The 10,177-nt window shown below is 64.0% G+C and overlaps 2 protein-coding genes across 6 annotated transcripts; one reads left to right on the forward strand and one right to left on the reverse strand.

Moving 5' to 3' along the window:
- Positions 1-1,082: 1,082 nt before the first annotated feature.
- Positions 1,083-6,447, forward strand: MAPK7 (mitogen-activated protein kinase 7). Of its 4 annotated transcripts, XM_059668437.1 has the most exons (7): positions 1,087-1,308; positions 1,626-1,862; positions 2,460-2,625; positions 3,553-4,634; positions 4,744-5,420; positions 5,796-5,929; positions 6,054-6,447. In XM_059668437.1, the coding sequence occupies exons 2-7, from the start codon at positions 1,631-1,633 to the stop codon at positions 6,205-6,207; spliced, it is 2,445 nt and encodes an 814-aa protein (XP_059524420.1). In that variant the 5' UTR covers positions 1,087-1,308; positions 1,626-1,630; the 3' UTR covers positions 6,208-6,447. The 4 variants fall into 4 exon arrangements, with proteins under 4 accessions (XP_059524421.1, XP_059524420.1, XP_059524422.1 ...); XM_059668438.1 differs by lacking the exon at positions 5,796-5,929 and having other exon boundaries at positions 1,083-1,308; XM_059668439.1 differs by lacking the exon at positions 1,087-1,308 and having other exon boundaries at positions 1,757-1,890.
- Positions 6,383-9,714, reverse strand: MFAP4 (microfibril associated protein 4). Of its 2 annotated transcripts, none has more exons than XM_059668441.1 (6): positions 9,466-9,714; positions 8,902-8,983; positions 8,479-8,633; positions 7,948-8,044; positions 7,686-7,868; positions 6,383-7,475 (listed from the first exon to the last, which is right to left on the reverse strand). In XM_059668441.1, exons 1-6 carry the CDS (start codon positions 9,697-9,699, stop codon positions 7,228-7,230), a joined length of 999 nt encoding a protein of 332 aa, XP_059524424.1. In that variant the 5' UTR covers positions 9,700-9,714; the 3' UTR covers positions 6,383-7,227. The 2 variants fall into 2 exon arrangements, with proteins under 2 accessions (XP_059524424.1, XP_059524425.1); XM_059668442.1 differs by lacking the exon at positions 9,466-9,714 and adding an exon at positions 9,254-9,395.
- Between the last annotated feature and the right edge of the window lie 463 nt (positions 9,715-10,177).

A 10,177-nucleotide genomic window follows, 5' to 3' on the forward strand; every position in this document is an offset into this window, starting at 1 on the left:
GCATATTAAGTCTGTGAAAATTAGTGGAACGTTCTGTCTGTTTTAATAAAAGGTTTTAAAAAACACCATGGTGGGGGACATAACAACACCATTTGGAAAATGTAGCTACAGGCTCACCGAACTCATCCGGTCCGGACCCGCTCTCCGCCCTGCGTGCACCCGAGGAGACCCAGGGCCGCGGACATGGGGCCCAGCGCGCCCCGACTCCGGGCGAAGCCAGACCCCAAGCTGCGTGCGCCGCCAGACTCCCCCCTGCCCCGCCTGCCCCGCTTCCACCGGGCGAAACCCCGCGCTCCGAACCCTCCTCCTCGGGGCCCCGACGCTCGCCGAGCGCCTCCCCTCCGGTCCCGCCGCCGCCAGCGCAGCTCAGCATCTGCTGTGACCCGGGAACTGCCGCGCGCGGGGCGGGGCTCGGGCACCCGGGCTGCCGGGGCTCTGCCCGCTCGGGCTCCGGGCGCCATGGCCCCGCCCACGCCCCTCCGCTCGCCGCCGCCCGCAGAGCCCGCGGCCGTGGGACAGAGCCGCCGCCGCGGGGACGCCCAGAGGCTGGAGGGCAGCCGAGGCCCAGCGACGCCGGGACCGTGAGGAAGACCAGCCCCGGAGTTCGCGGCGGCCTCGGGCTGGACGCTCTAGAATCCCGAGGCCCGGGAAGCTGCGCGGCCGTGACGGGTCCCCTCTGTGGGATGGATGCTGTGTCCCGGAGCCAGCGCCCCGGAAGACGGGGAAATGGCGGGCACTATCCCCGAGCGACGGGACTGACGACGGAGACGGGCCTGCCAGAGGGGGTTTCGCGAGCCGGCCCCCGGGACAGCCCGGTGTCTCAGCTGCTCGGGGGTCCCCAGGCCCGCGGCCCCCGGCTCGGCGCCGGGCTGATCGGGTCCCGCGCGCGCACGGGGCGTGGCCTCCCTTTCGGCAGGGCCGGGGCTGCCGACGCGCATGCGCCGGGGCCGCCCGCCGAGAACACCCCCGCGAGAGCCGAGCGCACACTGGGCGGCGTCCGCCGGGGAGCTGGACAGCGGCGCGCGGAGGGGTGGGGAGGGGGCGTGGCTTCCTCGGTCGGTGGGCTCGTATTGGGCGAAGCAAACAGAGGGGGTGGGAAATCCGCAGAACCCCCCGGCGATTGGCCAGAGGCTGGAGGGAGCGTGGTCTTGGGAGGCGGGGCGGAGGGCCCCGAGGGGCAAAGCGCGACGTTGAGGTGGTGGCGGCGGCCTTGAACGAGTGAGATTTTGGGGTCCCCTCCACTGGGCCGGAGGCCGGGGACCCGCGGGGACCTCCGAGAGCCCGAGGGGCGTCGGCGAGGCGCGAGCGGTGAGTGTAAGCCGGGGACAGCCGGTGCCCCGCCCCTCCCTTTCTTCCTGGACCGCGCCTCGGGCGCCTCCCCCACCCGACCCTCCGTTCACCGGACCTGAGCCCCGAGCCCGGAGCCCCGAGCCCGGAGCTCCGAGCTCCGAGCTCCGAGACTCGGTGTGGACGTCTCCCACGTGCCAGCCACCCTCTGTGCCTCCTACCCGGTCTCCATCGGCTTAGGGAACTTGGAAGTTCCCTGGTCCTGCCCCCCAGCCTCAGAGGGGAAACTGAGGGAGGTCCTGGCGGGCGGGCCTCCCCTCACCAGCGTTTCCACGCAGGCGCCATGGCCGAGCCCCTGAAGGAGGAAGACGGCGAGGACGGCTCTGGGGAGCCCCCCGGGCCAGTGAAGGCGGAGCCCGCCGGCACCGCCGCCTCCGTAGCGGCCAAGAACCTGGCCCTGCTGAAAGCGCGCTCCTTGGACGTGACCTTTGACGTGGGGGACGAGTACGAGATCATCGAGACCATCGGCAACGGCGCCTACGGGGTGGTGTCCTCCGCACGCCGCCGCCTGACCGGTGAGCGGCCCCAGGTGTCCTGTGCCAGGTGTGGACACCGCCTCCGGTGGGCGAGAAGCTGCCCGCCCCAGACAGCCAGGAGGGAAGGCTGGGGCGCAGATTCTGGTTTAAGTCACACATGGGGTGGGTGCCCTCTGGGCGCCAGGCTCTGTTGGGCACGGGTCTCAGAGACCCGCCATGACGGTTTTGCCAGCACATCAGCCGACTTCCTCCTTAGAAAAACGCCGATTGGACCCGGTTGGAGATCCTGTGCTGGGCGGAGGTAGGCAGGTAGAATGAGCAGGCATTACGAAGTCTAGACTACCGCTCACTAGCTATGCCACCCCCAGTAAATTACTGAGATGAGATTTCCTCATCTAAGGTTGAGCCGTTAGTAACTGTCTCAGCTGGTGGATGAGAAGGGAGGACCTGATCATGTCTGTAAAGTGCTTAGCACAGGGCTTGGCACTAGTAGGTGCCCAGTATACAGCAGCTGCTGTTAGTCGGGAGGCGGGAGCTGCTGTTGTTTGCGTCCTGGATGGGAGGTGTTGAAGGCGGCCTTGTGCCCCGGCAGCTGCCCCAGGGACCTTACAGTAGCTGCCTTTCCTCCGCTCCCAGGCCAGCAGGTGGCCATTAAGAAGATCCCCAATGCGTTTGATGTGGTGACTAATGCCAAGCGGACCCTCAGGGAGCTGAAGATCCTGAAGCACTTCAAGCACGACAACATCATCGCCATCAAGGACATCCTGAGGCCCACCGTGCCCTATGGCGAGTTCACCTCTGTGTAAGGAGGGTGTTGGGGGAGGAGGCTGGACTGGGATGTTTTCTGAAGGCTGGGAGCGGGTTGCCACCGTTCTGGAAGGACAGCTGAACCTCTGTAAGGCAGGCCGGAAAATTCCCACGGTTCCAGGACCCGTGTTCCCTTAGGGCAGCGGTTCTCAACCTGTGGGCCGCGACCTCTTTGGGGGTCGAAAGACCCTTTCACAGGGGTCACCTAAGATCATCGGAAAACACATAAATAATTACTTATGTTTTGTGATTAATCACTATGCTTTAATTATGTTCAATTTGTAACAATGAAAATACATCCTGCATATCAGATACTTACATGACGATGCATAACAGTAGCAACATCACAGTTATGAAGTAGCAACGAAAACAATTTTATGGTTGGGGGTCACCACAACATGAGGAACTGTATTAAGGGGTCGTGGCATTAGGAAGGTTGAGAACCACTGCCTTAGGGCATTCCCAGGGACAGCTGTGATTCCTCGGGAAGAGTACAAGTGCTACAATTTTATAGACTCTCAGAATATGTGATGGCGAATGTAGGACACTCTACTATAACCACACCCTCCTTTTCCCACAGTAGACATCACTAGTCAATCACAGAACACGTTCCTACAGAAAATGGACAAGATACCACAGTTTTCATCATAGTCTTTCCAGCAGCCACTCCCAAATAATAGAGATGGCTGCTAAACGAAAACTCTTGGCCAACCCTGGTTTAGTCTAACCTCACCTTCTCATGGGGAAATAGGTCTGGAGAGAAAGGGATCTAACTTCACTTAAGTTCATGGAAAAGCTGTAGAGACTCTAGGATCTTTATACCATGCTGTTGGCCCCATTACATGTCTGCAGTCAGGAGGGCATGTGAGGCTGGGGCTGGAGTGTGGGCAAGACAGCCATGGCTCTTCCCTGCCCCTTCTAGTTACGTGGTCCTGGACCTGATGGAGAGCGACCTGCACCAGATCATCCACTCTTCGCAGCCGCTCACACTGGAGCACGTGCGCTACTTCCTGTACCAGCTGCTACGGGGCCTCAAGTACATGCACTCAGCTCAGGTCATCCACCGTGACCTCAAGCCCTCTAACTTGTTGGTGAATGAGAACTGTGAGCTCAAGATCGGTGACTTCGGCATGGCACGGGGCCTGTGCACCTCGCCTGCTGAGCATCAGTACTTCATGACCGAATACGTGGCCACGCGCTGGTACCGTGCCCCGGAGCTCATGCTGTCGCTGCATGAGTACACGCAGGCTATTGACCTGTGGTCCGTGGGCTGCATCTTTGGTGAGATGCTGGCCAGGCGCCAGCTCTTCCCAGGCAAAAACTATGTGCACCAGCTGCAGCTGATCATGACGGTGTTGGGTACCCCATCGCCAGCTGTGATTCAGGCTGTAGGGGCTGAAAGGGTACGGGCATATATCCAGAGTCTGCCGCCACGCCAGCCTGTGCCCTGGGAGACAGTGTACCCAGGGGCTGACCGCCAGGCCCTCTCACTGCTGGGGCGAATGCTGCGTTTTGAGCCCAGTGCCCGCATGTCAGCAGCTGCTGCCCTTCGCCACCCCTTCCTGGCCAAGTACCATGACCCTGATGATGAGCCTGACTGTGCCCCACCCTTTGACTTCGCCTTTGACCGGGAAGCCCTCACCCGGGAGCGGATTAAGGAGGCCATTGTGGCCGAGATTGAGGACTTCCACGCCAGGCGCGAGGGCATCCGCCAGCAGATACGCTTCCAGCCCTCTCTGCAGCCTGTGGCCAGTGAGCCCAGCTGCCCCGACATTGAGATGCCCAGTTCCTGGGCTCCCAGTGGGGACTGTGCCATGGAGTCACCTCCACCAGCTCCACTGCCGTGCCCTTGCCCTGCACCTGACACCATTGATATGACCCTGCAGCCACCCCCCGCGTTGGCCAGCGAACCAGCCCCTCCAAAGAGGGAGGGTGCCATCTCCGACAACACCAAGGCAGCCCTCAAAGCTGCCCTGCTCAAGTCCTTGCGGAGCCGGCTCAGAGGTGCCTTCCAGAAGCAGCTGCTGACTGGGGAGTGGGGTGGCAGGAGAGGGACTCTGGGCTTGCACAGGGCCACAGGCTCTTACCTTCCCCCTGTTCAACTTCCCTGCAGACGGGCCCAGCGCCCCCCTAGAAGCACCGGAGCCTCGGAAGCCAGTGACCGCCCAGGAGCGCCAGCGCGAGCGGGAGGAAAAGCGGCGGCGGAGGCAGGAGCGAGCAAAGGAGCGGGAAAAGCGGCGGCAGGAGCGGGAGCGCAAGGAGCGAGGGACTGGGGCCTCTGGGGGCCCCTCCACCGATCCCCTGGCTGGGCTGGTGCTGAGTGACAATGATCGCAGCCTGCTGGAGCGCTGGACTCGGATGGCCCAGCCCCCAGCCCCCACCCCTGCACCAGCCCCGGCCACAGTAACAACACCTCCGGCCCGGCCCACCAGCCCTGCTGGCTCTGTAGCCCAGCCCACGGGACCCCCACCACCTGCAGGCGCCACCCCTGGTCCTACACCACAGCCGGCCTGCCCAGCCGCTCGCCCTGCTCCCCATCCTGCTGGCCCTCCTAGGCCTGGCCCTGGCCCTGGCCCTGGCCCTGCTCCACTCCAGACCGCCACCACCTCCAGCCTCCTGGCCCCCCAGTCGCTTGTGCCACCCCCTGGGATGCCTGGTTCCAGCACCCTGGGTGTTCTGCCTTACTTCCCACCTGGCCCAGCCCCTCCGGACCCCAGGGGGACCCCTCAACCCTCCACCTCAGAGTCACCCGATGTCAACCTGGTGACCCAGCAGCTGTCCAAGTCTCAGGTGAGAGAGAAGCCTGGCGGTGGGGACCCCTGGACCTGGGCCCAGGGAAATGGGTGTGGGAAGTCCTTGCTGTTGGAGGTGTGTCTTGTTCCATGAAAAGTGAGCAGCAGAGGCTTTCTCTCTGAACGTATGCCCATGCTCGTAGGAGGCACTTAATGCTGATGAGCAGGTGGCTGAGAGGTAAATGCGATGCTCCCCAGGAAGGGCCCTGCCTGGAGAGGGGCCCAGCCAGCTCGCAGGGGTTGTCGAGGCTGGCGCTGGCACCCATGGCGGGCATCCGGACGGAGTGTAGAGCAGTATCAGGACAGGGGTTCCCTGCAGACCGCAGTCCGCTCTGGTGGTGCCTGCGACGTAACCCGCCATTGTCCCCTGCAGGTGGAGGACCCTCTGCCCCCCGCGTTCTCGGGCACGCCAAAGGGCAGTGGGGCCGGTTATGGCGTTGGCTTTGACCTGGAAGAATTCCTCAACCAGTCTTTCGATATGGGCGTGGCGGATGGGCCACAGGATGGGTGAGTTGCCTGGACCGAACTTCTGGAGCGCAGCTGGGTTCCTGGTGCAGGAGGAACGTGCCTTGGGGGGCAGGCTGGGGAGCCAGCCCGGGTAACAGTTCTCCCTGCTCCCCTTTCCCTGCAGCCAGACCGACTCGGCCTCGCTCTCAGCATCCCTGCTGGCTGACTGGCTCGAGGGCCACGGCATGAACCCTTCTGACATCGAGTCTCTGCAGCGTGAGATCCAGATGGATTCCCCCATGCTGCTGGCTGACCTGCCTGACCTCCAGGAGCCCTGAGGCCCACAGCGTGTGCCTGGGTGCCAGGGGACCCAGGCCCAGGCCCGGCAGGGAAGCTTGGCTTGGGACTATCCTGAGGCTCCGCTGAGACCCACCCCACAGCCTTAAGCAGCCGCCTGAGCCACCGAGCCACGACAGGGTCAGGAGACCCTCTCCCCGGCGAGCCTTCTCAGTATTCTATTTTTATTATGTGATTTTATTAGTCGTTCTCTTTGCCATAAAAATGAGGCCTGTGAAATAGAGGTTTCCCGCTGGTGCTAACTCCGCGTGTCTTTGGAGTGGAGGGCGGGTGCTGTTAGGAAGGGGAAGGAGGAGCCAGGCCCCACGTTGGGAGCCAACAGACGCAGTTGCACATACAGCCGCCACAGCCCACTCGCCCGTCCTGAGGCGGAGACCTCCCCCGCCTGCTTCCCGCCTCCCACGGCGCCTGTGCTCCGGTGGCCGGCCTCATCTGCCTGCCCGGGCTGTGGCTGTTTGGGGTGCGTGCAGGAGCTGTGGTGAACTACACCTTGGGGGCCGGGACAGGAAGCAGAGACGCTGAGGTGATAGATGGGGCGAGGGGCCCACGGTGCTCACCACTAGAGAAGGAGTTGGTGGGAGGAAGCGAAGGGTGAGGCGCTCTGAGAACAGCCAGGGGGGTTGCTAGGGTGTGTGATGGCGGGCGGCCACGCAGGGGGCCTGGCGTCCTCTGTGGGTGCGGATCACGCCAGGCGCGCCCCGGCAGCTGAGCCGGGAAGGAGGCTGGCGAAGGGGAACACCAGCCCGCCGCCTGGGCGAGCCGCTCCTGGCTCGGTGTTGGGCGGAGGCAGAGGAGGCCTGGGGACCGGTTGGCAGCTTCGCCTCAGGTGGAGGGGGAGAGGCCTGGCTCGGGTGGACGCCTGGTGTGAAGGTGAGCTGGGTCTAGAGCCATCAAGCCCGTGAGAAGCAGAGCTGACTGGGGGAGGGGTGCAGGGGGCGCAAGCCCAGCAAGGGGAGCGCTCCTGGAGGCCAGCAGCCAGGAGCCGGGCTTGGGGCCGGGGCTCAGGCCCGGCGTATTTTCATCTCCGTGCGCTTGAGGGAGTAGTAGAAGCCCTTCCACTGGGCCCAGTTGATGCCGTTGGCGTAGGAGAGATGGGGGCCCCCCAGGTAGAAGCCATTGAGGTTGGCGAAGTGGCAGCTTCGGAACCAGAAGGCTCCTGAGGAGAGGGCAGCGCAGTTCTGCAGGAAGAGGTCCTGGTCACGGTCGAAGGTGGAGAACTTCTGGCCGCTGTGGTAAGACAGGGAGTCGCCTGGCGGGAAGAGGGGCGACTGTGGAGGCTGAGCTGACGGGAGGGGAGGCGCCCTTCCCCAGCCAGAGCCTGGATGCTGAGCTGCACAAAGAGAAGCAGCTGCTCCCGGGCAGCGGGCGTGGCTGCTCCAGGGAGCCAGGAAGGGAGAGGGGCCACCGGGGTCAGGGACAGCCCGCCTTCCCCCACCCCCTCCGCCTGCCAGGAGGGTACCTGCCCCGCCGTCCTCGAAGCCTGCCACATAGAGGGAGTAGCCGTCCTCCTCGGCGCTGACTGCGTTGGGCGCAATGGAGAAGTCGGCGTACTTGGCATAGGCCGTGTTGTTCTCAAAGTCTTCCAGGTCCACTCGCAGCTCGTACTTCTGCTTCAGCGTGAGGAGGTGCAGGTTCTGCAGCCCTGCGGAGGGGCAGCAGGTCAGCCAGGCCCTGGCCCGGGGGTGGGAGGGGGCCCCCCGCCTGCCCGGGCCCCGCCTTACCCAGCCAGTACTCCCCATCTGCACGGCCGAAGCCCAGCTTGTAGTCGTTCCAGCCCCGGAAGAAACTCACTGAGCCATTGAATCGCTTCTGGAAAACCTGGAGCAGAGATGACAGGCCTGGGTTTTCAAGGTCCAGTGGACAGGGCCTCACCCCGGGCTGGACCCTGAGCTACTAAGGTGGTTTGTTCAAGGACTGAGCAGGGAGCTGAAAGCAGGCGCACACTGGCACCCCTCGAGCAGCTGCTGAGTGCTGGGAAGAGGTTAGGACGGTGTCAGACGCCAGGGTAGGAGTCCGTGTTGGCTGTGTGACGTTGAGTAAGTTACTTCACCTCTCTGGGCTTCAGTTCCTGTATAAAAGGAACCTTCCTCCCAGGGTTATTATGGGGATTACGTGCCCCTGGAATTCACTGTTGACAGCAGCTTACAAACTATGCTGTGGGGACAGAGATGAAGAAATTGAGGTTCCCGGAGGTGCAGCCTGGTCACATGCTGGGACCAGAACTGGGCCTCTGTTTTCCTCCTCCCACTCACCGTCCACTTCCCGCCCTCAGTGGTCATGTCGCAGAAGACGGGCACCGGCACGCTGGGCCCCTCGGGGTAGATGAGGTACACGCCGTCGGTCTGGTAGCCCTGGCTGTAGATGTCGTCGCAGTCCAGGGGTTGCTGAAGGCAGGACTTCTCCAGAGCTGGGGGCCGGGGCCGGGGAGGAAGGGACTAAGGCAGAGCTCACACCGTGCACCCCACAATTTGCCTCTGTCCCTAGGGGCAGGGTACTCTCACAAGAAATTGCAAGAGTTCTTAGACGGGGGTGCTCGAAGGTCATCTCGTCCACCTGCCCCGTTTAGAGCAGGAGCTGAGTCCTGAGAGCTGGCCGGCTCCAGACACTGGCTCGGAGCCGCTCCCGCCCGCCCGCCCGCCCGTGGGCCCGGCTGCATTTGCGAAGGGGCTGCTTACCATCTCCTCGGATCAAGGGGACCTGGGGGGCACAGTGGAGAGTGGGGAGCAGCAGCAGTAGCAGCGGCAGGGCCAGGAGGGCCTGTTGGCAGAAAATCAGGGTCCTCAACACAGTCCTTCCGACACCGCAGAGCCCCTGCTTTCTGCGCACTTGTGCACCCCCCCAAACACACACACACACACACACACACACACACACACACACACCGCCCCGCCAGAAACCCGCTCTGAGCCAGGCTCCGTGCCCTCGGAGGTGAGCAAGCTGCCGCCAGAGCCCCAGTGCTGTCCCAGTCCCCTCTCTGGCTGGGGTCCTCTCCAAAAAAGGGCTCAGTCCCCCACCCAGGGCCCGTACCTTCATGCTGCCAGTTCAGCTCGGAGTGGCTGGGTGTCTGCTGCCCCAGACGGCGACCGCGCCGAGTTATGTGCTGGGCCCCCCGCCAGCAGCCCGGCCCCACCCCCTGGAGCTGCAGAGCCCCCTCTCCCCGGCTGGGCGCCGAACCAGCATCTGCTGGAGCCAGGGGACCACCTGGGTCTCATTAGGCCTGTCGGGCCGACGCCGCAGACGTTAACTCTCACTGGCTCAGCCCGAAGCCGGTTTCCTTCTCTCCCTCTCCTTCCTGGCCTGTGACCTGTGTCCTCCGCTGCCGGGGGGAGCTGGGGTGGTGGGGAGGGTGCGCGTGCCTGGGTTCTGCGAAGAGGAGGTCCACGGGGGACAGCTTCAGAGCCCCCGTGTCGGGCCAGGCTGCGGGGTGGGCGAGGAGGCGGCAGGGCCCACAGCTCCTGGCAGGGCTGGGGCATTGCTGAGCCATGAGCTCGGCTCGCAGGCGTCCAACTGCTGTCTGCTGCAGCTCCAGCCAGGCCCTCTCCAGCCCTTCCTTCCTCCAGACTCCCCCGGGGCCTGGCTGGCCGGCTCAGGAGCACAGGGCCTCCTTTGTCTTCTTCCACTGCGCGGTCTCCCCTCCTTTTCTCAGACCCCTCACTTTGGCCTCCGTCCAACCTTAGACTCCCGCCTAGGCCACTCGCAACCATCGCACTGTTTCCCAGCCCCACAGCCACCTCTTCCCTTCTTGCCCCCACGGGGCATCCTGTCTGCCGCCAACCGTCCTGAGGACCCCTGCTCCTTGTGTCGCTCCGGCCGGCCTCCTAGAGCCCTCTCCCCAGCCTCGTCAGCTCTTCATGGTCCCTCCTGCTCTGTCCCCCCTGCTCTCTACTCTCTGCTGCTCTGTGCCCCCCCGCTCTGTCCCCCCTGTTCTGTCCCCCCTGCTGCTCTGTCCCC

This window comes from Myotis daubentonii, chromosome 16 (genome assembly GCF_963259705.1).
Source record: "Myotis daubentonii chromosome 16, mMyoDau2.1, whole genome shotgun sequence".
Taxonomy (NCBI): domain Eukaryota; kingdom Metazoa; phylum Chordata; class Mammalia; order Chiroptera; family Vespertilionidae; genus Myotis; species Myotis daubentonii.

Excerpts from the sequence above, each read along its gene's own strand:
- MAPK7 (XM_059668437.1), top strand. The coding sequence starts at position 1,631 with ATGGCCGAGCCCCTGAAGGAGGAAGACGGCGAGGACGGCTCTGGGGAG. Across the intron at positions 1,863-2,459 it reads CGCACGCCGCCGCCTGACCG|GCCAGCAGGTGGCCATTAAG; the intron begins GTGAGCGGCCCC and ends CTCCGCTCCCAG. Across the intron at positions 4,635-4,743 it reads CTTGCGGAGCCGGCTCAGAG|ACGGGCCCAGCGCCCCCCTA; the intron begins GTGCCTTCCAGA and ends ACTTCCCTGCAG.
- MFAP4 (XM_059668441.1), bottom strand. The coding sequence starts at position 9,699 with ATGCCCCAGCCCTGCCAGGAGCTGTGGGCCCTGCCGCCTCCTCGCCCA. Across the intron at positions 8,634-8,901 it reads CCCCTTGATCCGAGGAGATG|CTCTGGAGAAGTCCTGCCTT; the intron begins GTAAGCAGCCCC and ends CCCGGCCCCCAG. Across the intron at positions 8,045-8,478 it reads CTGAGGGCGGGAAGTGGACG|GTTTTCCAGAAGCGATTCAA; the intron begins GTGAGTGGGAGG and ends TCTCTGCTCCAG.